General features: G+C 53.1%; 1 protein-coding gene across 1 annotated transcript; it reads left to right on the plus strand.

The window, feature by feature from the left end:
• The first annotated feature begins 5496 nt into the window (after nt 1-5496).
• LOC102459302 (sulfotransferase 2B1-like) lies at nt 5497-24282 on the plus strand. The gene is made up of 7 exons (XM_025182659.3): nt 5497-5621; nt 19464-19606; nt 20012-20220; nt 20475-20601; nt 20942-21036; nt 21671-21851; nt 22034-24282. Exons 2-7 carry the CDS (start codon nt 19471-19473, stop codon nt 22141-22143), a joined length of 858 nt encoding a protein of 285 aa, XP_025038444.2. The 5' UTR covers nt 5497-5621; nt 19464-19470; the 3' UTR covers nt 22144-24282.
• The last annotated feature ends 3136 nt before the right edge of the window (nt 24283-27418 follow it).

Genomic DNA, 27418 nt, shown 5'->3' on the forward strand with positions numbered 1-27418 from the left:
GAGGAGCAGGTGGGTGGGGTGGGGTGGGGTGGGGTTGTGGGGTCTGGAAGGGAGGAGGTGCAGGAGCAGGTGGGGTGGGGTTGTGGGGTCTGGAAGGGAGGAGGTGGAGGAGCAGGTGGGGTGGGGTGGGGTTGTGGGGTCTGGAAGGGAGGAGGTACAGGAGCAGGTGGGGTGGGGTTGTGGGGTCTGGAAGGGAGGAGGTGGAGGAGCAGGTGGGGTGGGGTGGGGTTGTGGGGTCTGGAAGGGAGGAGGTACAGGAGCAGGTGGGGTGGGGTTGTGGGGTCTGGAAGGGAGGAGGTGGAGGAGCAGGTGGGGTGGGGTGGGGTTGTGGGGTCTGGAAGGGAGGAGGTGCAGGAACAGGCAGGGTGGGGTGTTGGGATCTGGAAGAGAGGAGGTGGAGGAGTAGGTGGGGTGGGTTGCAGGGTCTGGAAAGGAGGGTGCAGGAGCTGGGTTGTGTTGTGGGGTCCGGAAGGAAGGGGTGGAGGTGTAGCCAAAATGATGTATTTTATATTGGTAAAAAAATGCCAGTATAACGATCGTAACTAGTTCTATCTGATTAGCTTATAAGTGCTGTAGGCTGCAATTTCACCCAGTCTCTCATGGCTAGACAATGCCTGGTAGCTGTGTCCCTGGGTCTGGACTGCTCTGTGTATGTTGGAGGTGCGTGAGCAATGAGTGGGAAGGCCATCACAGATGCCCAGATGGCCAAGAAGAAGTGGGAACCTTGATGATAGCCAGGAAATTTCCTGGCAGAATTGACAGAGTGCTGGAGATGGGCAACGCCCCAAGAGGGTCACACACAAGAGACAAGGATGGCAGCCTGGCAAAGCCTCACAGAATCTCTGTGGAAAGCCGGGAGATGAACACCACGGGAGGGTGCATGATTGCAGCAGGGCACTGCAGTTCCCAGAGACTCCAATGGGCACTTCCATGTATCAAGTGGGGGGCTTTTGCCATTAGACTCTGGGGTCAGTCCTGCAAGCCAAACCTCAGAGGAGCCTCAAATCATGATCAATAGTGACTCCTCACCCAGTCACTTTGCCTGGCTGGACACCAGTGGTCTCCAACCTTTTTAACTACAAGATCACTTTCTTGATTAAAGTATAATGTAGGATCTACCCTTGCCCCACTTCCTTCTTGCCCCTGCTCTGAGGCCCCGCCCCTGCACCACCCCTCCTCTGAGGCCTCATTCACTTTCTCTAGGCTGGGGTTGAGGTGCAGGCTCTGGTCTTGGGCCAGAGGGTTCAGAGTGTGAGAGGAGCTCCAGGCTTAGCCCAGGGCAGGGGATTCAGGGTGCCAGCTCTAGGTAGAAGTTTGTGTGTAGGGGAACTCACATCTGGGGCAGGAGGTTGGGTGCAGGAGGAGATTCAGGCCTGGGCCAGGGTTCAGGAAGCAGGTTCTGGCTGGACACCACTTAACTGAGATGGCTTTCGGGTGGTGGAGCAATGGGGTTAAGGAAGGCTTACTCCTGCCCTGGCCCTGCACCACCCCTGAAAGCAGCTGGCATGTACAGCAATGGCTGCACAGCATCACACGCGGTCCCTCATCTGCAGGCACTAAGCCCACAGCTTCTACTGTCCACGGTTTCCCATTATTGATCAATGGGAGCTGCAGGAGTGGTGTCTGCAGACAAGGACAGCATGTGGAGACCCCCTGCTCTGCCTTTTTCAGGGGCTGCAGGTATATGCCTGCCACTTCCAGGAACAGAAATTATCACAGGGATAATGACTCCAGCCATGGAAGGTTAGACTTTTTAGAACTCACCACTCAAAGAGTTAAATTGAAGCGTAAGAGAGAAATGAAAGTTATGAAATGCACATACCAGCCAAAATCCAAACCTAACCCACTTTGCAAGCAGCAAAAGAAGTACCAACAACCCCACACATAGGTGTTGCTTCTGGAGATAAGAGGGAAGGACAGTGTGTTTTTGTGACAATGACAGAGACACACCCAGGGTATGTCTACACTACCCTCCTAGTTCGAACTAGGAGGGTAATGTATGCATACCGCACTTGCTAATGAAGCCCGGGATTTGAATTTCCCGGGCTTCATTAGCATAAGCGGGGAGCCGCCATTTTTAAATCCCCGCTGCTTCGAACCCCGTGCAGCGCGGCTACACGGGGCTCGACCTAGGTAGTTCGGACTAGGGTGCCTATTCCGAACTACCGGTACACATCGTTTCACGAGGAGTAACGGTAGTTCGGAATAGGCACCTAGTCCGAACTACCTAGTTCGAGCCCCGTGTAGCCGCGCTGCACGGGGTTCGAAGCAGCGGGGATTTAAAAATGGCGGCTCCCCGCTTATGCTAATGAAGCCCGGGAAATTCAAATCCCGGGCTTCATTAGCAAGTGCGGTATGCATACATTACCCCGCTAGTTCGAACTAGCGGGGTAGTGTAGACATACCCCCAGAGATTTGCATTGCCAAACTCTGTCCATCCCCCTCTTTCTGTGCAGAGGTGGAGTAAAGGAGTGGGGGGAGGAGGGACACCCTGACATAAGCCCCCCCTTCTCCCTCCCATGCCCTGTACAGCAAGCAGGAGGCTCCCAAGGGTGCAGTTCCAAGGCAGGGGGCAGGAGCAGCATGACAGTGGGTGGAGGGGCCACTGAAGTGCCAGCACTTGATAGTTTCCTGGCCAAACCAGTCAGGATCCCCTGTGAGAGGCTCCAAAATCTACTGGTAGATCCCGATCTACTGGCTGGTGCCCGCTGCTGTACACCATCTGCAGGACCTGCGTGTGTGTGTAAATGCAGATGCTACTTTTAATGTATTTCCAATACATGTGGTATATTTCCTTTCCACATAAAAAGATCCCATGTGGGGTGGGTTGTGGCTTATGGGAGATTGGCGGTGCAGGAGCAGAGCGGGGTGGGGTTGTGGCTTATGGGAGGTTGGGGGTGGAGGAGCGGAGTGGGGTGGGGTTGTGGCATACGGGAGGTTGGGGGTGGAGGAGCGGAGCAGGGTGGGGTTGTGGCGTATGGGAGGTTGGGGGTGGAGGAGCGGAGCGGGGTGGGGTTGTGGTGTACGGGAGGTTGGGGGTGGAGGAGCGGAGCGGGGTGGGGTTGTGGCGTATGGGAGGTTGGGGGTGGAGGAGCAGAGCGGGTTGGGGTTGTGGCGTATGGGAGGTTGGGGGTGGAGGAGCGGAGCGGGGTGGGGTTGTGGCGTATGGGAGGTTGGGGGTGGAGGAGCGGAGCGGGGTGGGGTTGTGGCATATGGGAGGTTGGGGGTGGAGGAGCGGAGCGGGGTGGGGTTGTGGCGTACGGGAGGTTGGGGGTGCAGGAGCAGAGCAGGGTGGGGTTGTGGCGTATGGGAGGTTGGGGGTGGAGGTGCAGAGCAGGGTGGGGTTGTGGCATATGGGAGGTTGGGGGTGGAGGAGCAGAGCGGGTTGGGGTTGTGGCATATGGGAGGTTGGTGGTGGAGGAGCGGAGCGGGGTGGGGTTGTGGCGTATGGGAGGTTGGGGGTGCAGGAGCGGAGCGGGGTGGGGTTGTGGCGTATGGGAGGTTGGGGGTGCAGGAGCGGAGCGGGGTGGGGTTGTGGCATATGGGAGGTTGGGGGTGGAGGAGCGGAGCGGGGTGGGGTTGTGGCGTATGGGAGGTTGGTGGTGGAGGAGCGGAGCGGGGTGGGGTTGTGGCATATGGGAGGTTGGTGGTGGAGGAGCGGAGCGGGGTGGGGTTGTGGCTTATGGGAGGTTGGGGGTGGAGGAGCAGAGCAGGGTGGGGTTGTGGCGTAAGGGAGGTTGGGGGTGGAGGAGCAGAGCAGGGTGGGGTTGTGGTGTAAGGGAGGTTGGGGGTGGAGGAGCAGAGCGGGTTGGGGTTGTGGCGTAAGGGAGGTTGGGGGTGGAGGAGCGGAGCGGGGTGGGGTTGTGGCGTATGGGAGGTTGGGGGTGGAGGAGCGGAGCGGGGTGGGGTTGTGGCGTAAGGGAGGTTGGGGGTGGAGGAGCAGAGCAGGGTGGGGTTGTGGCGTATGGGAGGTTGGGGGTGCAGGAGCGGAGCGGGGTGGGGTTGTGGCGTATGGGAGGTTGGGGGTGGAGGAGCAGAGCAGGATGGGGTTGTGGCGTACGGGAGGTTGGGGGTGGAGGAGCGGAGCGGGGTGGGGTTGTGGCGTAAGGGAGGTTGGGGGTGGAGGAGCGGAGCAGGGTGGGGTTGTGGCGTATGGGAGGTTGGGGGTGGAGGAGCGGAGCGGGGTGGGGTTGTGGCGTATGGGAGGTTGGGGGTGGAGGAGCGGAGCGGGGTGGGGTTGTGGCGTATGGGAGGTTGGGGGTGGAGGAGCAGAGCGGGGTGGGGTTGTGGCGTATGGGAGGTTGGGGGTGGAGGAGCGGAGCGGGGTGGGGTTGTGGCGTATGGGAGGTTGGGGGTGGAGGAGCGGAGCGGGGTGGGGTTGTGGCGTATGGGAGGTTGGGGGTGGAGGAGCGGAGCGGGGTGGGGTTGAGGCGTATGGGAGGTTGGGGGTGGAGGAGCGGAGCGGGGTGGGGTTGTGGCGTAAGGGAGGTTGGGGGTGGAGGAGCAGAGCGGGGTGGGGTTGTGGCGTATGGGAGGTTGGGGGTGCAGGAGCGGAGCGGGGTGGGGTTGTGGCGTAAGGGAGGTTGGGGGTGGAGGTGCAGAGCAGGGTGGGGTTGTGGCGTATGGGAGGTTGGGGGTGCAGGAGCGGAGCGGGGTGGGGTTGTGGCATTTGGGAGGTTGGGGGTGGAGGAGCAGAGCGGGTTGGGGTTGTGGCGTATGGGAGGTTGGGGGTGGAGGAGCGGAGCGGGGTGGGGTTGTGGCGTATGGGAGGTTGGGGGTGGAGGAGCGGAGCGGGGTGGGGTTGTGGTGTATGGGAGGTTGGGGGTGGAGGAGCGGAGCGGGGTGGGGTTGTGGCGTATGGGAGATTGGGGGTGGAGGAGCAGAGCGGGGTGGGGTTGTGGCGTATGGGAGGTTGGGGGTGGAGGAGCAGAGCAGGGTGGGGTTGTGGCATATGGGAGGTTGGGGGTGGAGGAGCGGAGCGGGGTGGGGTTGTGGCGTATGGGAGGTTGGGGGTAGAGGAGCGGAGCGGGGTGGGGTTGTGGCATATGGGAGGTTGGGGGTAGAGGAATGGAGTGGGGTGGGGTTGTGGCGTATGGGAGGTTGGGGGTAGAGGAATGGAGTGGGGTGGGGTTGTGGCGTATGGGAGGTTGGGGGTAGAGGAGCGGAGCGGGGTGGGGTTGTGGCATATGGGAGGTTGGGGGTAGAGGAATGGAGTGGGGTGGGGTTGTGGCATATGGGAGGTTGAGGATGCATGGCAGGGTGGGAGTGGGCATGTGCAGTAAAGAGGGATGGGGGTGCAGTAGCAGGGTGGGAGAGGGAATGTGGTTGGGGATGTGGGTATGGGAGGGTGGGAATGCAGAGCAGGGTGGGGATGGGGGAGTGAGGTATGGGGGCTGGGAATGCTCTCATCCAGGTTGTGGAGGAGGGGGAAGAGCAGAGCTGGCGGGGGAGGGGCTGAGATATGGGGCAGCATGCAGGGCAGAGGAGGATCAGAGAGCCACACCTTCCCCACCCCTCATAGGCCAGTGCAGGCAGGGAGGGTTTAAAGCCAGTGCCTGGCAGGGAGGCAGGAGACTGGACCAGTTGAGGGGACAGAGCAAGCAGGGACCTGCTGGAGCTGGGTGAGTTGCTGCGCCCCATCCCTGGGAATTCCCAGCCCCGGGAGTCCACAGCCCAGAGCCCCCTGCTCCCTAGAGCGATCGTGGCCCTCTCCCAGCAGCCAGAGGCGCTGCCTGAGCTGGGGCAAACCCAGAACCACCCCAGAGAGCTACTGGGGGAGCCCCCATGGGTGTAGAGGGGTCACTCCCGATTCACGCCGGGGGAGGGGGCCAGCTTCACATTCTGCTGTGAGCTTGCTCTTGATTCATGCCGGGGGAGGGAGAGAAAGGAGCGTGAGTCCCAGGGAATGCAATGGGCTTACTCCTGATTTACAACAGAGGAGCAAGAGGGGAATCGGCCCCAGGGAGCCACTATGTTCCCCTCCTCCCCTGCCCCACCCGTGCCCCAGCCACCGGCCCGCTGCTCTGGGAGTGAAGGCTCTGAGGGTCCCATGGGGGAGGGAGTTGCTTGTGCAGATTTATCTGCCACTATCCCTGCTGGGATGTCTCAGGGGCTGGGTAACTGCTGGAGGCATTTGGGCTGGAGCTTCCCACCTTGGGGGGGCCTAGAGCCCGGTGAGCCCCAATGCCTGCAGTTACCAGCCTTTCCCCCAGCCTGGGAGCCCAAGCCAGCTGCTCCCAGGGGTGTCTAATTGCAGGGTAAACACACCCTGGGAGAGCACTGCCAAGGAGCTGCCTGCAGACAGTCATAGACTCCTAGGGCTGGCAGAGACCTCAGGAGTCATTGAGTCCAGCCTCCAGCCAAAAGCAGGACCAACCCCAACGAAATCATCCCAGGCAGGGCTTGGTGAAGCCGGGACTTAAAAACCTCAGAGCTGCAGATTCCACCCCCTCCCTAGGGGAAGCCATCCCAGAGCTTCCCCATCCGCCTAGTGAAATAGTTTTTCCTAATATCCAACCTAGACCTCCCCCACTGCAACTTGAGACCATTGCTCCTTGCTCTGCCATCAGCCACCACTGAGAACAGCCTCTCTCTATCCTCTGTGGAATCCCCCTTCAGGTAGCTGAAAGCTGCGATCAAATCCCCCCTCACTCTTCTCTCCAGCCTGCAGAGTCTCAGAAACACCGAGGTAGAGGCTGAGCGAGGGAGGTGGGCAGGAGTAGAAAGGAGAGCAGGTACTCTAGGTGTAGCTGCACCGATGGAGCGTGGCAGTGTGGACATGCCCCAGGGAGGAGAGCAGCAAGGAGCACAGCTCCAGCAGGTGAAGTGGAGAAGTGGAACCAGGCAAGGCAGGGTCACAATTTCAGACTTTGGTGTGGGAGTGCGGGGCGGGAGCTGTGAATGCCATGATGGAGGAGAAGAGAGTGAGAGTATGAGGGGGGCAGACTGAGAACAGGCTTCAGCAGTGTTACTGAGCATGCTCAGTAGAAGCCAAGAACCAAATAGGGCGAGGGGGAGCCAAACTCATCTGCCCTCTCCCACATGAATCATCTCTGTCCAGTGGCTACTAAGGCACAGGAAATTTCTACTATTTTAGCAGACAACTTAGCAGTTAGCTGGCAGGAGCACTGTAACCAATTCCTATATAAAATAAATAAATATGGGTATGTCTACACTACAAAGTTAGTTCGAACTAACAGACGTTAGTTCGAACTAACTTTCATAGGTGCTACACTAGCGCTCCGCTAGTTCGAATTTAATTCGAACTAACGGAGCGCTTCGGTCGAACTAGGTAATCCTCATTCCATGAGGATTAAGCCTAGTTCGAACTTACTAGTTCGAATTAAGGGCTGTGTAGCCCCTTAATTCGAACTAGTGGGAGGCTAGCCCTCCCCAGGTTTCCCCTGGTGGCCACTCTGGCCAACACCAGGGAAACTCTACTGCCCCCCTCCCGGCCCCGGACTCCTTAAAGGGGCACGGGCTGGCTACGGTGCCCGTGCCAGGTGCAAGCCTGCCAGCACCCAGCCAGCAGACCCTGCACCTGGCACGGATCGAGCCAGCCATCCGATGCCCCCCAGCCCTCCCCCTCTTCCTGGGACCAGGCTGGCAGCTCCCAGGAGCTTGCCTGGGACCGCAAGAGGCAGGCACCCGCCTGGGCTAGTGCAGACATCCACGACCTCCGCACTAGGCATAGGAAAGTGGCCGGCTAGGGCAGGAGAGCTGCCAGCCTGGCCACCCAGGAGCAGGTGTGCATGAAAATCAAGGGGGTCCACTGAGACCCCCGACCCTGAGCGCTGAGCTTACAATGGCCGTCCTGGGTCAGACCAAAGGTCCATCTAGCCCAGTAGCCTGTCTGCCGACAGCAGCCAACCCTAGGGACCCTGGAGGGGATGGACCGAAGACAGTGACCAAGCCATTTGTCTCGTGCCATCCCTCTCCAGCCTTCCACAAACCTTGGTCAGGGACACCATTTCTACCCCCTGGCTAATACCACTCCATGGACCCAACCTCCATGACTTGATCTCACTTCTCTTTAAACTCTGTTCTAGTTGTAGCCTTCACAGCCTCCTGCAGCAAGGAGTTCCACAGGTTGACTCTTTGCTTTGTGAAGAACAACTTTCTGTTACTAGTTTGAAGCCTGCTACCCATTCCTTTCCTTTGGTGTCCTCTAGTCCTTCTTTGTGGGAACTAACGAAGAACTTTTCTGTATGCACCCTCTCAACCCAACTCCTGCATTTAGAGACCTCTATCCTGTCCCCCCTCCGTCTCCTCTTGTCTAAGCTGAAAAGTCCCAATCTCTTTAGCCTCTCTTCATATGGGACCTGTTCCCAACCCCTGATCATTTTAGTTGCCCTCCCCTCTCCCAGCCTCTCTCTTCCCCTCTCCTACCTTCTTTTCCCAGTGTCCCCCAGTTTTGTTCAATAAAGACAGATTCCATTTTTGAACACAATTGTCCTTTATTTTGTATATCAAGAAAAGGGGCTAGGGAAGGGTAAGTGGAAGGAGGTGAGGGAGGAATGGGGCATGAGCCCCCGATGGGGAGGACTGGGCTGGCTCTGCGGGCTTTTGGGGTGGAAGCTCTCCTGCAGCCCCCCGATTACCCCCTCTCTCCAGATGGCAGCCTGCGGCAAGTGCAGCCGGGCTGATGGCCGAGTGGTGTGATGTGCCTAGTGTGGGTACTCCGGGTACTCCAAGCCAGGACTGCTTTGCAAGTGGGGCACCCCTGAGAACTGTCTGTCTGGGGTGGGGGTCGGGACCCTTTAAGCACAGCCCTCGGCTAGTCTGAGACAGCATCTCCACGCTCTAAGTCCTCCTCTGATGCCCTGCCAGCACTGCTTCCGGCCATCCTTAAGCCTGGTTCAGGGTCCACTTAATGTGGACATGCTAGTTCGAATTAGGAAAACGCTAATATTCTTTTAGTCTAGATCCGTTAGTTCGAATTAGCTTAGTTCGAATTAACTAATTCGAACTAAGTTAGTTCGAATTAACATTGTAGTGTAGACGTACCCTATTAGACTCACTTAGCTCTAACACTAGCATGTTCTGATAGCTTGTGGTAAGTCACTTAAGGGACACTGACAAAAAATATAGATGATAACATGAGCTTTCATCTGAAGAAATGGGTTGTTCCCATGAAGGCTCACGATACCTTCTACATGTTTTGTTCATCTTTAAGGTGCTGCTAGACTATTTGTTGTTTTTTAAGTTTTTCCAGTTGGAGACTAACTGAAACTTAAGGGGCGCTGACTACCCTTACAATTTTAATGTATATTCTAACTTTGTTGCTAACTCTGTGGAGAGAGACAGACCCCCAAAGGAGCCCTGGGCTCTATCTCAGCCCAGAAAGGGAGTGGAACAGGAGTGGCCTGAGGCCGGCTGTGGCAGCTGGCGCCCCAGGTGGAGCACGCGATCAGTGCCCACGCCTGCAGGGCCGTCAATGGCCTGACGTCATCAGCGGGCGCCCTGGGTGCTCCCGTGATGTCATCATCGGGTGACCCGGGTGGCGGTGCCCTAGGCAGCGGCTGAGTCCGCCTATAGCCACAGGCCGCCCCTGGAGTGGAGTCTAAGGGGCTACTGAGTGGGGAGGTACATTTCAGCTCTATGTAAGAACATAAGAATGGCCACACTGGGTCAGACCAATAGCCCTCCTAGCCTTGTATCCCGTCTTCCAACAGTGATCAAAGCCAGGTGCTTTAGAAGGAATAAACAGAAGAAGCAATTGTTAAATGATCTACCCCGTGTGCCCATTTTGCTTGTTTGAAATCTGCTGCCTATAAATTTAGTTGGTCAGCCTCTTGTGTTATGTTAGTGAAGGAATGAAGAACATTTCCTGATTCTATTTTTCCACGCCATTCATAATTTTCTAGCCCTCTAAGGGTATGTCTACACTAGCCCCCTAGTTCGAACTAGGGAGGCTAATGTAGGCATTCGAAGTTGCAAATGAAGCCTGGGATTTAAATATCCCGGGCTTCATTTGCATCTTCCCGGGCGCCACCATTTTTAAAAGTCCCTTAGTCTGAACTCAGTGCCCGCGGCTACACGCAGCACGGAGTAGGTAGTTCGAATTAGGATCTCTAAATCAAACTACCGTTACTCCTCCCCCCACCTTTCAGCCATTTCTTTTCCAAGCTGACAAGTCCCAGTCTTGTTAACATCTTCTCATATGGAAGCTGTTCCTTACTCCTAATATTTTTTGTTCCCTTTCTGTACCTTTTCCAAACCCCATAGATATTTTTTTAGATGGAGTGATGAGATCTGCATACAGTATTCAAGACGTGGGCATACCATGGCTTTATATGGCATTCTGGTATTTTATCTTATTAGCTATTCCTTTCCTAATGATCCCCAATATTCTGTTAGCTTTTGAGTTTTTAGACTGCCACTGCACATTGAAGAGATGTTTTCAGGATTTCAAGATCTTTTTTTTGAGTAGTAACAGCTTGTGGCATAGTGGGGATTGTGTTCGCTCTGTTTGCTTGTTATATTGTATGATTCCTATTGCATAAGAACATAAGAACGGCCGTACTGGGTCAGACCAAAGGTCCATCTAGCTCAGTAGCCTGTCTGCCGACAGTGGCCAGTACCAGGTACCCCAAAGAAGGTGGACCGAAGACAATGATCAAGAGATTTGTCTCCTGCCATCCTTCTCCAGCCTCTGACGAACAGAAGCCAGGGACACCATTTCTAATAGCCTTTTATGGACCTAACCTCCATGAAATTATCTAGCTTCTCTTTAAACTCTGTTATAGTCCTAGCCTTCACAGCCTCCTCTGGCAAGGAGTTCCACAGGTTGACTACACCCTGTGTGAAGAAGAACTTTCTTTTATTAGTTTTAAACCTGCTACCCATTCATTTCATTTGGTGTCTTCTAGTTCTTCTATTATGGGAACCAATAAATAACTTTATCCGCCCTTGCCACACCATTCATGATTTCATATACCTCTATCATATACCCCCTCAGTCTCATCTTTTCTAAACGGAAAAGTCCCAGTCCCCTTAACCTCTCTTCATATGGGACCCGTTCCAAACCCCTAATCATTTTAGTTGCCCTATTCTGAACCCTTGCCAAGGCCAAAATATCTTTTTTGAGGTGAGGAGACCACATCTGTACACAGTACTCAAGATGTGGGCATACCATAGTTTTATACAGGGGCAGTAAGATATTCTGGGTCTTATTTTCTATCTCTTTCTTAATAATTCCTAGCATCCTATTTGCCTTTTTGACCATGGCTGCACACTGCGTGGAAGTTTTCAGAGAACTATCCACGATAACTCATCTCTTTCCTGATTTGTCGTAGCCAAATTAGCCCCCATCATACTGTATGTATAGTTGGGGTTATTTATCCCGATGTGCATTACTTTACACTTATCCACGTTAAATTTCATTTGCCATTTTGTTGCCCAATCACTCAGGGTATGTCTACACTACCCTCCTAGTTCGAACTAGCGGGGTAATGTAGGCATACCGCACTTGCAAATGAAGCCCGGGATTTGAATTTCCCGGGCTTCATTTGCATAAGTGGGGCACCACCACTTTTAAAACCCCGCTGGTTCAAACCCCGTGCAGCGCGGCTACACGGGGCACGAACTAGGTAGTTCGAACTAGGCTTCCTAGTTCGAACTACCGTTACTCCTCATTCCACGAGGAGTAACGGTAGTTCGAACTAGGAAGCCTAGTTCGAACTACCTAGTTAGTGCCCCGTGTAGTGCTGCACGGGGTTCGAACCAGCGGGGTTTTAAAAATGGCGGCTCCCCGCTTATGCAAATGAAGCCCGGGAAATTCAAATCCCGGGCTTCATTTGCAAGTGCGGTATGCCTACATTACCCCGCTAGTTCGAACTAGGAGGGTAGTGTAGACATACCCTCAGTTTGGTGAGATCTTTTTGGAGTCACTCACAGTGTGCTTCTGTCTTGACTATCCTAAACAGTTTGGTATCATCCGCAAACTTTACCACCTCACTGCTTACCTCTGTCTCCAGATCATTTATGAATAAATTGAAAAGGATTGGTCCCAGGACTGACCCTTGGGGGACACCACTAGTTACCCCTCTCCATTCTGAAAATTTACCATTTATTCCTACCTTTTGTTTCCTGTCTTTTAACCAGTTCTCAATCCAAGAAAGGACCTTCCCTCTTATTCAATGGCAATGTAATTTGCGCAAGAGCCTTTGGTGAGCCTAGTCAAAGGCTTTCTGAAAATCTAAGTATACTATATCTACTGGATCCGCCTAGTCTGCATGTTTGTTAACCCCATCAAAGAACTCTAATAGATTAGTAAGACAGGATTTCCCTTTACAGAAACCATGTTGACTTTTGTCCAACAAATTATGTTTTTCTACACGCCTCACAATTTTATTCTTTACTATTGTTTCGACTAATTTGCCTGGTACTGAAGTTAGACTTACCGGTCTGTAATTGCCAGGATCACCTCTAACGCCCATTTTAAATATTGGTGTCACGTTGGCTACCTTCCAGTCATTAGGTATGGAAGCCGATTTAAAGAATAGGTTACAAACCACAGATAATAGCTCAGCAATTTCCCATTTGAGTCCCGGAGATTTGTTAACATTAAGTTTTTCTATTTGTTCCAAAACCTCCTCTAATGATACTTCAATCTGGGACAATTTCTCAGATTCATCGCCCACAAAGGACGGTGCAGATTTGGGAATCACCCTAACGTCCTCAGCCGTGAAGACTGAAGCAAAGAAATCATTTAGTTTCTCCACAATGGCTTTATCGTCCTTGATTGCTCCTTTTATAGCTCGATCGTCTAGGGGATCCACAGGTTTTTTAGCAGGCTTCCTGCTTCTAATGTACTTAAAAAAATTTTGATATTTCTTTTTGAGTTTTTGGCTAGCTGTTCCTCAAAATCTTTTTTTGCTTTTCTTATTACATTTTTACACTTGATTTGACAGTGTTTATGTTCCTTTCTATTTATCGCTCTAGGATTGGACTTCCACTTCTTAAAAGATACCTTTTTGTCCCTCACTGCTTCTTTTACATGGTGGTTAAGCCACGGTGAATCTTTTTAGGTTTTTTAATTTGGAGTATACATTTAAGTTGGGCCTCTATTATGATGTCTTTAAAAAGTTTCCATGCAGCTTGTAGGGATTTGGCTCTCGTCATTGTGCCTTTTAATTTCTGTTTAACTAGCCTCCTCATTTTTGTGTAATTCCCCTTTTTGAAATTAAATGCCAGAGTGCTGGACTGCTGAGGTGTTCCTCCCACCACAGGAATGTTAAATGTTATTATATTATGTTCACTATTTCCAAGCTGTCCTGTAACGGTTATCTTTTGGACCTGATCCTGCCCTCCACTCGGGACTAAATCCTCTCCCCTCCTCTCTTTCTGACTACAGCTTAGAGAATGTCTATCAATGGAGTCTCCTCTAAGAAAAGTCTCCATCTGATTTACGTGCATCTCCACACCAATCGGCTTTCCCCCATCTCTTAGTTTAAAAACTGGTCTACGGCCTTTTTAATGTTCAGTGCCAGCAGTCTGGTTCCACCCTGGTTTAGGTGGAGCCCATCCTTCCTGTATAGGCTCCCCCTCTCCCAAAAGTGTCCCCAGTTCCTAATAAAGTCAAATCCCTCTTCTCTACACCATCATCTCATCCACGCATTGAGACTCTGAAGCTCTGCCTACCTATCTGGCCCTGCGCGTGGAACTGGAAGCATTTCCGGGAATGCCATCATAGAGGTCCTGGATTTCAGTCTCTTTCCTAGCAACCTAAATTTGGCCTCCAGGACATCTCTCCTACCCTTCCCTACGTCACTGGTACCTACATGTACCTCGACCACCGGCTCCTCCTCAGCACTACACATAAGTCTATTTAGATGCCTCGATAGATCCACAACCTTCACACCAGGCAGGCAAGTGACCATGCAGTTCTCCTGGTCATCACAAACCCAACTATCTATGCTTCTAATGATCAAATCACCCACTACTAACACCTGCCTCTTCCTAACAACTGGCGTTCCTTCCCCCTCATAGGTATCCTCAATGCAAGAGGATACCACAACATCTTCTGGAAGGAGGGTCCCAACTACGGGATGGTTTCCCTCTGTTCCCATTGAGTGCTCTGTTCCCTTGAGACTTTCATCCTCTTTAAGAGCACTGGGGCCCTCAGACTGGAGGTGGGACAGTACTATAGTGTCCAATGAAAGTCTCATCAACATAGCTCTCTACCTCCCTTAGCTCCTCCAGTTCAGCCACCCTGGCATCCAAAGCCTGAACTCAGTCTCTGAGGGTCAGGAGCTCCTTGCAACAGGTGCACACATACGCCACCCGCCCAAAGGGCAGGTAATCATACATGTGACACTCGACGCAATAAACAGGATAGCCCCCGCTCTGCTGCTGGGCTTCTGTCTCCATTTTTCTTATGAATAAGTTTAAGTCTAAACTGGGTTTATTAAATGTCTAGAATATAGATGATAAAAGTTATGTTTAAAGAAGGTCAGAAGTCACTAGTGCTCTCTAACCTCCCCCTCTAAACTCCCTCTCCAAACTCCCTGTTAGCTGCTCCTGTTCGCAAGCATGATTCCTACTGTCCTGTGCTGTTCTGTTGTAACCCCAACAGGGCACTGCACTGGTGCCTGGCTGGGGATGAGAATGTTGATTGTGGCTGTCTTGGAGTGGGAGGCTGCTCCAGGCTGCCCCATCTTAGCATGTACATAATGGCTCAGGCTCTCTTGTAACTTGAGCCTAGGTGGGGGGAGTAAAAAGGTAACACTTTTTGCCCAGGAATCTGAACAAAGGAGGAGGCGGGGCTGCCATCAGGGTTGGGATGGACTGTGGAGTGTGCAAGTCCTCTTGGCTAGCAGAGGATGTAGGGAGGGGGCCCAGCGCATTGGCTTTGGGTCCCCCTCTCCCCAAGTTGGATTGTACTGGTTGCTTCTGATTCCTCTGTTAACAACAACTCTGTGCTATGCTGTGTCCCTGTCAAGGAATAAGCCTTCTGTTCTATGTGCTGGCTGAGAGTTGCATCTGGCTGCAGATGGGGGTGCAGGGCCCAGGAACTCCCCCATACTCCATAACACAGCTATTTTAGACCCAATCATTTTTGTATCTATATTCAAGATTATTTTGTCCCACGGGCATTACTTTGCACTTATAATCAGTGAATTCCATCTTGTGTTACCCAATTACTTGGTTTTGTGAGGTCCCTTTGTATCTCTTGCAGTCAGCTTTGGATTAGTCCCTGTTCACCCTTTTTCAAGAACATTTATGAGAAGTTTAACAGCAGTGATCCAAATGCAGATCCCAGCAGCACAACACTCATTCCTACTTCTCCTCCACACAATTTTTAATTGGAGGACCCGGCAATGTTTTCACGGTGATCTAACAATCCTTCAGTTACTGGACTGCCCAGCCCTTTGTTACTCTTAATCACCTGCCTTCCTCTGTTTATAACAAACTCCCTGCCTCAAAGGCAAAGCTGCAAGCAGCTCAAACTCTGTTGCATTTAAGAGCTGCCTCTGGAGCCAGGGTGTGGGCTTTAAGCAGACCTCAAGTATGAAATCCAGGGGTTCAACTCTGGGATGGGGGCTACTTCATCCCCTAAGCCCCTAGAATGGTGCCCTTGAAGCCGGACAAGAAGGACTTTGGGAAGCAGCTGGCTCCAGGTGCCTAATGGGACAGTGAGGTTTATTTAAGTTGGTCAGAGCAGGGTGGCAGATACAGTAAGTGAGGTGTTAGGGGAGCTCTCAGGGAAGGCCCTTGTGGAGAAGCTCAAGGCATTCTTGGCTTTGGTCTGCGATGCGGGGGAGAGGCCACCCCAGGGCTATGCTTTTGGGGATCAGGGGTTAGTGCTGACCCACACTGATGGGTCTGTAGCAGAGATCCTGTCACTAACTGATTAAATAAACAGTCAGAAGTCACCAGGAGCAGCTGGGATTCCCCCAAGAGTTCTGAAATTGCAGAACTGCTACCCATTGTGTGTGACCCATGGCTATAAGCACCCCGGGGCCCAATGACTAGAGGGAAGCTCTTGGCACCGAGTCACAGTCCAGAGGAGATAGAATCATAGTGTTGACAGAGACCTCTGAAGGTCAGCATGATCCTGGGAGTGACAGGCTTGTGAGTTCAACCTCAGCACCGGGCACTTGGATAAGAAAGAATGGAAATGCCAGAATCAGTTGGTTGGGGAAAAGTCAGCATGGAATTCTTGGAATTCTTGAAGGGAGCCAAACAAACATGTAGACAAGAGGATCCAGTGGACATGGAGTACTTAGACCTTCAGAAAGCGTCTTACACAAGGTGCCATGGATAAGAGCGAAGATCCTCTAGTGGATCTGTAACTGATTAAAAGAGGGGAAGCAAAGGGCAGCAATAAAAGCACAATTTTCAGCGAGGAGAGAGGGAAATACCAGGTTCCCCAGGGACCTGTACTAGCACCAGCACAGACCAACGCATTCACAAATGGGCTTGAAAATGGGCTGAGCAGTGAGGTGGCACAGTCTGCAGATAACACAAAATTACTGAAGCTAGGAAAAACAAAAGCCACCTGAGAAGATTTACAAAGGCCTCTCACAAAACAGGGAGACTTGGCAACCCAATGGCAGCTGAAATTAAATATTGATAAAGGCAAAGAAATGCATTTTGGAGAATATAGAATCATAGACTCATAGGACTGGATGAGACCTCAGGAGGCATCGAGTCCAGATCCCTGCCCAAGGCAGGACCAACCCTAACTAAATGCTTAAGCTGGAAATTAAAAACATCTAGGGATGAAGATTCTACCACCTCCCTAGGGAACCCACCCCAGTGCTTCCCCACTCTGCTAGGGAAGTAGTTTTCCTAATATCCAAGTTAGATGTCCCTCATTGCAATTTGAGACCATTGCTCCTTGTTCTGCCTTCCATCAGCCTCTCTCCATCCTCTTTGGAACCTCCCTTCATGTAGTTGAAGGCTGCTATCAACCCACCCCCCGCCCCCGCCCAACTCTTCTCTTCTGTAGACTAAATAAGTCCAGATCCCTCAACCTCTCCTTGTAGGTCATGTGCTCCAGCCCCCTCATCATTTGTGTTGCTTTCCACTGGACTTTCTCCAATGCATCCACATCCTTTCTATAGTGGGGAACCAGAACTGGACACAATACTCCAGGGCTACTTCTACACTGGCCCCTTTTCCGAAAGGGGCATGCTAATTTCACAGGTCGTAATAGGGAAATCCGCGGGGGATTTAAATTTAAATAACATTTAAATAAAAATGTCCGCCGTTTTTTTCCGGCTTTTAGAAAAGCCTGAAAAGAACGTCTACACTGGCCCCGATCCTCCGGAAAAAAGCCCTTTTCCAGAGGATCTCTTAGTCCTACTTCAAAGTAGGAATAAGAGATCCTCCGGAAAAGGGCTTTTTTCCGGAGGATCGGAGCCAGTGTAGACGTTCTTTTCTGGCTTTTCTAAAAGCCGGAAAAAAGCGGCGGACATTTTTATTTAAATGCCACGGGGGATATTTAAATCCCCCGCGGATTTCCCTATTATGACCTGTGAAATTAGCATGCCCCTTTCGGAAAAGGGGCCAGTGTAGACGAGCCCCAGATGTGGCTGCACCAGTGCTGAATAAAGGGGAATAATCACTTCCCTAGATCTGCTGGAAATGCTCCTACTAATGCAACCTAATATGCCATTAACCCCCTGTAGTCTTGGCTACAAGGGCGCAATGTTGGCTCATATCCAGCTTCTTATCCACTGTAATTCCCAGGCCCTTTTCTGCTGAACTGCTACTTAGCCAGTCAGTCCCCAGCCTGTAACAATGTTTGGGATTGTTCTGTCCCAAGTGAAGGACTCTGCACTTGTTCTTATTGAACCTCATCAGATTTCTTTTGTCCCAAACCTATAATTTGTCCAGGTCAGTGTTTCTCAATCAGTGGTACGAGAACCTTTAGGGGTACTCAAGAGAAGTCTAGGGCAACGGGTGGTCCATCAACACAAGTGAAATTTGGAGAAAACTGAATTTTTGTTTTAAGTTTTACAGCACTTCATTATGTTTGTACTTTTTACACCCAAAAATATCATCGACCACCCGGCTACAATTAAATTATTTAAACAAATGTGTTGCAATGGTAGAAAAAAAAAGTGTGTCTGAAAACTGTAGGGCTATGTCTATACTGCCTTCTTTTTCAACAAAAGTTTATGCAAATGAAGCGTGGATTCATTCTCCTTGGAATTATTAGGAATTAGATAGAAAATAAGACCCAGAATATTTTACTGCCCCTGTATAAAACTATGGTACGCCCACATCTGGAATACTGTGTACAGATGTGGTCTCCTCACCTCAAAAAAGATATTTTGGCCTTGGAAAGGGTTCAGAAAAGGGCAACTAAAATGATTAGGGGTTTGGAGCGGGTCCCATATGAGGAGAGGTTAAAGCAACTGGGACTTTTCAGTTTAGTAAAGAGGAGACTGAGGGGGGATATGATAGAGGTCTATAAAATCATGAGTGGTGTGGAGAAGGCCGATACAGAAAAGTTATTTATTAGTTCCCTAAATAGAAGAACTAGAGGACACCAAATGAAATTAATGGGTAGCAGGTTTAAAACAAATAAAAGAAAGTTCTTCTTCACACAGCGTGTAGTCAACCTGTGGAACTCCTTGCCAGAGGAGGCTGTGAAGGCTGGGACTATAATATAGTTTAAAGAGAAGCTAGATAATTTCATGGAGGTTAGGTCCATAAAAGGCTATTAGCCAGGGGATAAAATGGTGTCCTCGGCCTCTGTTTTTCAGAGGCTGGAGAGAGATGGCAGGAGACAAATCGCTCGATCATTGTCTTCGGTCCACCCTCTCTGGGGCACCTGGTGCTGGCCACTGTCGGTAGATAGGATACTGGGCTAGAAGGAGCTTTGGTCTGACCCAGTACAGCCGTTCTTATGTTCTTATGGATTAGCATATTACTATGCTTCATTTTGCATAATTAATTAGGAGGCTTTTCGCACAAGAGGTTTTTGCGCAAAAAGGAGCTGTCTACACATCTCCTTTTTGCGCAAAAACCCCCTCTTGTGCAAGAACCGTTCTTCCTGAAAAAGAACGATGACCTCGATTTTCTATCCACCTTACAGTCCATTTATCCAATCCGTACTTCTTTCACTTGCAGGCAAGAATACCATGGCAGACCATAGCAAAAGCTTTACTAAAGTGAAGGTACATCATGTCCCTGGCCTTTCCCATGTTGACACAGCCAGTCACCTCATCATAGAAGCTAATCAGATTGGTCAGGCTGACTTGCCCTTTGTGAATCCATGTTGACTATTCCTGATCACTTTTCCCTCTTCCAAATGCCTAAAAAGCCTTTCCACGAACCCTGCTCCTAGAAACCCAGCACCCCCTGCTGGGACCCCACCCTGCTTCTGCAGCCCAGTGCCCTTGCTCCCTGGAGCATAGGCTTCCAGCTGAGCCCCCTGAAGCATGATGCCCCCGAGTATCATGCTAGGTCCAGCACTGATGCGGGGAGGGCTGTCTCTACCCCAGGCTGGCCATGGCGTGTGAGTACTTCTCCCACAGCGGGGTGTTGTTCCCAAGTCGTGATTATTCCTCAGAGGCTCTGAGCTACTTGGAGAATGAATTCCAGGTTCGGGATGACGACATCTTCAGCATCACCTACCCCAAGTCAGGTACGGAGGCAGCGGGAGGGAGAACAGCAGGGGATGGGGAGGTGGGGAGCTGAGGACAGGGCTCCTAGTCCAGGAAACACTAGCTGGAAGGCTGCAATGTCACACCCCTTAATTTCCCAGATGCCAGAGCCCAGGAACACTCCCCCTGGGAGTGCTCCCCCTCTGGCACTAGGCTGGCTCTCTGCAGATGGACTGATCACAGGGTTCCCCAGAGCTGCCCCCAGGTCTAGAGACGCTTGGCAAAGCAAAACGAGAGCTTCTGAGTTCATTTCTCTAGTCTGTTCATCTCAGTGCAGGTAGGGGGGCTGGAGCCGGGATTCCTGGCTTCTCTCCCCAGCCCTGAGAGTGGAGGGGACCGAGTGGGTGGAGGGAGTGTTCCAGCCCCTTTAACCCTTTCACCCCCAGGCACTAACTGGATGCTGGAGATCCTGAGTCTGATCCGTTGTGATGGAGACCCTGGCTGGGTGCGCAGTGTGCTGAGCTGGCATCGGGTACCCTGGATAGAATCCCACGAGGGTCTGGAGGCTGCCCTGAAATACCCTTCCCCCCGATTGCTCTGCTCCCACCTGCCCATCCAGCTCTTCCCCAAGTCCCTGCAGGGCTCCAAGGCCAAGGTGAGAGTCAGGAGGGCAGGGGCTGCGGGTCGCCAGCAGGGCTGTGCGACATGGGGTGAATCCAGGGCTGCTGGGTGCGAGTTACACAAGGACACACAACTGGCCCCTGTGGGCAAAGAGCTGCCAGCCGGAGGTGGGGCAGTGAGAGCCCTGGGTTGGTGGCTAATTACCAGATTCCCCTTCCCCCGATTCTACAGCGCTGACCCCCCTCTTGCTCCCTTATTCTGGTCTGATCCCCCATCTCCTCCCTGCAGATTATCTACACCCTGCGCTGCCCCAAGGATGTGCTGGTCTCGTTCTACCACTTCTCCCAGGTTTGTCGCTTCTTGAAGACCCCGGAATCCCTGGGCTCCTTCCTGGAGGATTTCCTGAGTGGGAATGGTGAGCAGCATCCCAAGCCCTGGTCCTCCTGAGGCGAGGGAGACACAGACAAGCCTGCCCCTCCCAACTCCTGGGCTCCCAGTGAGTCACTGATGTGATCCAGTTAGTGCATCCCCAGCCAGCTCTGAGCTGCCCTTTGCTCAGAGCTGAGCACAGCTCAGAGCCCCACCAGAACCAGAGATCTGCAAATGACTCTAACTACTAGACACTACTCCCCTCCCAGTGCCAGGATAGAACCCAGGCACACTGACTCCCAGGCTCCTACTGACCCTGGCAGACCGGCGTGAAGGGGCTGGGTGGTGCTGGCCCTGGGGTCAGCATGCCTCTCTCCTCTGCACAGTGGTTTATGGCTCCTGGTTCGACCACATCACTGGCTGGCTGGGGATGAAGGGTAGTGAGAACTTCTTCTCCATCACCTACGAGGAGCTGCAGCAGGTAGGGAAACCCCACGCCTCAGGCCAGGCCCACACATAGCCCTACTGCTGCCCTGGCCCACACATAGCCCTGTCCTGACCAGGCCCACGCATAGCTCCACCGCTGGCCAGGCCCACGCACAGCTCTGCCCCTGGCCAGGCCCACCCACAGCTCCACCCCTGGCCAGGTGCACGCACAGCTCTGCCCCTAGGCACCCACCCACAGCCCTGCCCTGGCCAGTCCCACAAATAGCCCCATCCCGAACATGCCATAATTTGCTCCATCCAGGACACACCGACACACAGCCTTACCACTGGCCAGGCCCACACATAGACCCATCCAGGGGGCTTGATCCAGACACTCGCAGCTGGGGCTGAAAGCAAGTGGGTGTTCTGGGGTGCAGCAGACCCCGCCTGCCTAGGCTTCAACATTGGTTTTCTGGGAGTCGGCTCTACCTGGCTTATGTTTCTCCGCCCCTTCCAGCCAGCACCTGGCAGATTCTGTGACCCCTGGTGGCTGACCTGCCACTTAACCCAGGTGCTCTGCCCTTTGGAGTCTGTCCCTCTGTGCCCAGTGTGGAGCAGTTACCTGCAGGGGGCCAATGGAGCCCCCTGAACTCAGTACCCCCCTTCATGGCAGCCGATGTCTCCACCAGGACCCACAGGGCAGCGTGCGGAGAATCTGCCACTTCCTGGGGAAGGAGCTGAGTGAGGAGCAAGTGGCTTCGGTGGTGGAGAACGCCTCCTTCCAGAGCATGAAGGGGAACAAGATGTCCAACTTCTCCCAGCTGTCAGACAAGTACATGGACCACCAACTGGGGGCACTGTTGAGGAAAGGTGAGCCCAGGGCTGGGCTAGCAGCCTGCTTTGAGTAAGGAGTGAGGGGCACCAGTGGCGCTGTGGAGAAGGGCTCAGGGCAGGTACGGCAGGGGCTGCGGGTTGGTAGTGAGGGGCTGGGTGGCAGGGGCTGTAGGTCAGGAGTGAGGGGCACCTCAAGTCATGTCCCCTGTGTTTTTCAGGGATCTGCGGCGACTGGAGGAACCATCTCTCAGAGGCGCAGAGCCAGCGATTTGACACTGTTTACCAGGAGTGGATGCAGGGGCTGGGCATGACCTTCCCCTGGGACTGAGGGCTGGGCAGTTACTCGGCATTGTAGTGCACGGGATGGGCAAGCAAAGCTGCCCCCCCCCCCATTGGCTTGTAGTGCTTTGTGCCCAATGTATCCCTCCCTGCAGCTTTGTACCCTGTCCACAGAGCTGTCTGATGGCCCTATGCTCCTTCCTGTCTGCCCCCCCAGTACACCGGCCTGTGATACCCACCTATGCTGGGCTTCTTGTGCCCCAGAAGATACCCCTGGGGCAGCAGCACTAGAGTCTCAGCAAAAGGCAGTCAGAGCTGCAGGGACATGTGTCCTGCAGGGGTCAGCACCTACCCCTGGGCACCCACAGGCCAGGTCTGATCCCATGCCTAGGGGGCAGCACGGGCACACACACACATATGCACAGAAACACACACACACGCACACTCATACACAAATATATTTGCTCACATACTTATACACACACTCATGCACAAATATATTCTCACACAAACACACTCATACACAAATATACTCGTGCATATACACAAACATTCTCACCCATACACAAATATACGCTTGCACACACACATGTCTATACACAAATACACTCACACACAGAAATGCAAACACACACACACACACACCTATACAAAAATATACTCGCACATACACAAACACTCACATGCACACACAAAGACACAAATACACATATGCAAACACACACATACAGACGCAAATATACTCACTCATACAAACATTCACATAGACACATACACACACATATGCATACATGCACATACAAATACTCACTCACATGTACACACACTCAAACGCAGACCCATACACAAATATACTCACATACACACACACACACTCACACAGACACATTCACAAACACACACAAACACAAATACACTTGCTTACACATATGCAGGCGCACACACGCACGCTCCAATGCTGATGAATGGGTCCATGCAAACCCTCCGTGTCACCGGGTAAATGGTTCCATTCCTGTGGGGAACGTTCCTAGCTTCTCAACATTCCAGGGGGACTGGCTAGTGAAGGGATCTGAGTCCTCGCTCCAGCTCCTGGTGCCCAGAGTCCTGCCCCCGAGGGCTCCCCTTCCTCTCGCCCATGGCAGAGTCCTCAGCATCCCACCAAGGCCTAGTTCCTTAGGCCGGGGTCAGGGCACGGGTGCAAATATGGCCGCTTCAGAGAAAGGAGCTGAGTGAGAAGCAAGCAGCCACGGTTGCCCAGCTGCTCATCCTCCTGTGGTCCCTGGACCCACCCAACCCCAACTCCGATGAGGTCCCCACACCCAAGGTGGCCCATCTAGCCACCCCCCCACACCTCTTCCAGCCCTGAGCCCCACCCATCCTCCAGGTTATGAGTCCCCCTCCCCCTGCCCATCTTTTCTTAATGTTACATTAATACAGACCTCTTGTTTTTCAAAAACAAACAGGTGTGTTTATTGAGAGGTCAGGGAAAGGGTGAAGGGAGGGGTTGTGGTGGGGAAGGGATAGGGCCACAAGCCAGAGTTGTCCTTGTTGAACCTCATCAGGTTTCTTTTGTCCCAAACTTTTAATCTGTCTAGGGGTACGTCTACACTACAACGTTAATTCGAACTAAGCTAATTCGAACTAACGGATCCAGACTAAAAAACTAGTTCGAATTAGCGTTTTGCTAATTCGAACTAGCATGTCCACACAGAGTGGACCCTGAACTGGGCTTAAGGATGGCCGGAAGCAGTGCCGGCAGGGCATCAGAGGAGGACTTAGAGCGTGGAGATGCTGTCTCAGGCTAGCCGAGGGCTGCGCTTAAAGGGACCCGACCCCCACCCCGGACAGACAGTTCTCAGGGGTGCCCCGCTTGCAAAGCAGTCCTGGCTTGGAGTGCCCGGAGTGCCCACACTGGGCACATCACACCACTCGGCCATCAGACCGGATCCACGTGCCGCAGGCTGCCATCTGGGGAGAGGGGGCAATTGGGGGACTGCAGGAGAGCTTCCACCCCCAGAAGCCCACAGAGCCAGCCCAGTCCTCCCCATCGGGGGCTCGTGCCCCAGTCCTCCCTCACCTCCTTCCACTTACCCTTCCCTAGCCCCTCTTCTTGATGTACAAAATAAAGGACACGTGTGTTCAAAAATAGAAACTCTGTTTATTTAACAAAACTCGGGGAAACTGGGAAAAGGAGGTGGGAGAGGGGAAGAGAGAGGCTGGGAGAGGGGAGAGGGAAAACTGGGAGGAGGGAGCTGAAAGGGGGAAGCAAGGGAAAGGAGGGGGTGGGGAAACTGAAGGATCAGGGGTGGGGGTCTCGCCGGGCCAACTGCCTCCCAGCATGGCGAGGGAGGGGGCCTCGGCGTCCCCGGAGGGATGGGGTGGAGGGTGCGCAGGTTGAGGTGGGGGGTGTGGACATTGAGGAAGAGGTTGTGGGGGTTGAGGAGGGAGAGGTGGGAGGGGGAGCAGGAGTGGGAGGAGGGACAGCAGTTGTGGGGGCAGCAGGTGCAGGACCAGTACGGGGCACCATGCTCTGCAGCAGGAGCTGCAGGTTGGTGCTCAGCCCTCGGAGCTCAGACAGCAGCTCGTGGCGGACCTGCAGGTCTTCCCGCATCCACGACCGTAGTGTGCGGTGCACGGCTCGCAGGGCCCCCAGGTGCTGGTCCCAGTATTCCTGCTCCGTGCTGGCGGTCCGGAGCAGGCCGCAGGTGCGGGAGCATGTCCCGGGCGGGGTGGTTCGCCCTGCACGAGCAGCTGGTGTAGCTGTAGAGAAAGAAGAGAAGTGGTCAGTTCTCCCTGGGGACGCAGAGGATGATGCCCAGCCCCCTCCCCAACTCCACAATGTGAGGGTGACCATGTCCTGCACCGTCACAGCCGCTGTGCTTGTACAGAGGCCATGGTCAGGATGTCTGGCTCTCCCCGGGACTGGGAGCTGCCCCAAGACCGCACCCATGTCCCTGTGCCATGTATAGTGTGGCCAGGGCGGTGGGGGGGGAAGGGGAGATGTCCCCTGCCTCCGTGTAGAGGGGACATGTGAAGGGAAATCATCCTGCTGGGTCCTGCCCCGGGGTCGGGAGCATGTCACGTCTCTTTGCACAAGCATGTGCCTATTGGGCAATGGCCCCTGGGTGTCACGCAGCTGGAGCCACCTGCCCAAGGGTGGCATGGCACGTGCTCGCACATGCACAGGTGTCTGTGTGATCCGTGGAAGGCATGGCCCACGCGCGCGGTCCCTGGTCTCCCTGCCACCTCCCCCCCATAACTACTTAATTCAAACTACTTACCCGGTACGGTCTCCCTGGACGACCCTGCTGGCGGTGACCCTTCTGGTGGGCCCAGGTCAGGGCCCTCTGTCCCCTGGGCTGGCACGGACCGCCCTGCCCCCCAATAGTTGGTGGAGGGCACTGAAGTAGGGGCAGGTGGCAGCCCCTGCAGTGGCGGCGCCCCTTGTGGCCCTGGCGTACGCCTGCCGCAGCTGTTTAACCTTAATGCGCACCTGCTCCTGGGTGCACCTGTGTCCCCTGGTGGCCATGGCAGCTGCTATGCGCCCATAGACGGCCGCGTTCCTCCTCCTAGTGCGGAGATCATGGACGTTGGGGGCCTGCCCCCAAACCTCAATGAGGTCCATGACCTCCGCACTAGACCAGGAGGCCGCGCGCCGTCTACGGCCCCTGGCTGGCCCCTGGGTGCTGGGGGACTGGGCAGGGGACGTCTCACTGGCACTGGCTGCCTGGCTCATCCTGCAGCCACTGGTTTGGGGCAGAGACTGCTAGTAGGGCTGGCTGACTCTAGTGCCGTCTGGCCAGAGTCTACCCCTTTAAGGGCCCGGGGCTGGGGGAGAGGAGAAGAGTTTTCCTGGCTGTGCCCAAAGAGGCCACCAGGGAGAACCTGGGAAGGGCTAGCCTCCCACTAGTTCGAACTAAAGGGCTACACAGCCCTTAGTTCGAACTAGCTAGTTCGAACTAGGCTTAATCCTCGTAAAATGAGGTTTACCTAGTTCGAACTAAGCGCTCCGTTAGTTCGAATTAAGTTCGAACTAACGGAGCGCTAGTGTAGCGCCTAGGAAAGTTAGTTCGAACTAACGTCCGTTAGTTCGAACTAACTCTGTAGTGTAGACATACCCTAGGTCATTCTGGACCCTATATTTGCCCTCCAACGTATCTTCCTCTCCCCCAGCTTAGTGTCATCTGCAAACTTTCTGAGGATGCAATCCATCCCCTCATCCAGGCCATTAATAAAGATGTTCAACAAAATCAGCCCCAGAACCAACATTTGGGGCACTCCGCTTGATGGCAGAATCCTAGGGTTGGAAGAGATCTTGGGAGCTCACTGAGTCCAACCCCCTGCCCAAAGCAGGACCAACCCCAACTAAATCAGCCCAGCCAGGTCTTCGTCAAGCTGGGATTTAAAAACCTCTAGGGATGGAGATGCTACCTCCCTAGATAACCAATTCTAGTGCTAATATTTTTGGAAACAGACTACAAACCAGACACTGTGCCACTGATCACTACCCATTGTACCAGATGATCTAGCCAGTTTTCTATCTACCTTACAGTCCATTTATCCAATCCATGCTTCCTTCACTTGCTGGTAAGAATACTGTGGGAGACCATAGCAAAAGCTTTGCCAAAGTTAAGGTATATGACATCCACTGACTTCCCCATGTCCACAGAGCCAGTTATCTCGTCATTGAAGACAATCAGGTCGGTCAGGCATGACTTGCCCTTGGTGAATCCATGTTGACTTTTCCTCATCACTTTCCCCTATTCCAAGTGCTTCAGAATGGATTCCTTGAGGAATTCCTGTTAACTATTAGCCAAGAGGATCAGAGACACAATGCCAGACTTCGGGGCTGTGTCTAGACTGGCAAGTTTTTCCACAAAATCATCTGCTTTTGCGGAAAAACTTGCCAGCTGTCTATACTGGCTGCTTGAATTTCTGCAAAAGCACTGACGATCTCATGTAAGATTGTCAGTGATTTTGCGGAAATACTATGCTGCTCCCGTTCAGGCAAAAGTCTTTTTCTGAAAAACTTTTGCACAGAAGGGCCAGTGTAGACAGCAGAGATTTGTTTTCTGCAAGAAAGCCCAGATCGCGAAAATGGCGATCGGGGCTTTTTTGCGGAAAAGCGCGTCTAGATTGGCACAAACGCTTTTCCGCAAAAAGTGCCTTTGCAGAAAAGCGTCCTGCCAATCTAGACACGCTTTTCCGAAAATGCTTTTAACGGAAAACTTTTCCATTAAAAGCATTTTTGGAAAATCATGCCAGTCTAGACGTAGCCCGGGTGTCCCCAAACCTCTGCTGCCACGAGCTGGGAGAGGATGACG

Source organism: Pelodiscus sinensis, chromosome 22, assembly GCF_052426305.1.
Source record: "Pelodiscus sinensis isolate ZL-2025 chromosome 22, ASM5242630v1, whole genome shotgun sequence".
In the NCBI taxonomy this organism is placed as follows: Eukaryota; Metazoa; Chordata; order Testudines; family Trionychidae; genus Pelodiscus; species Pelodiscus sinensis.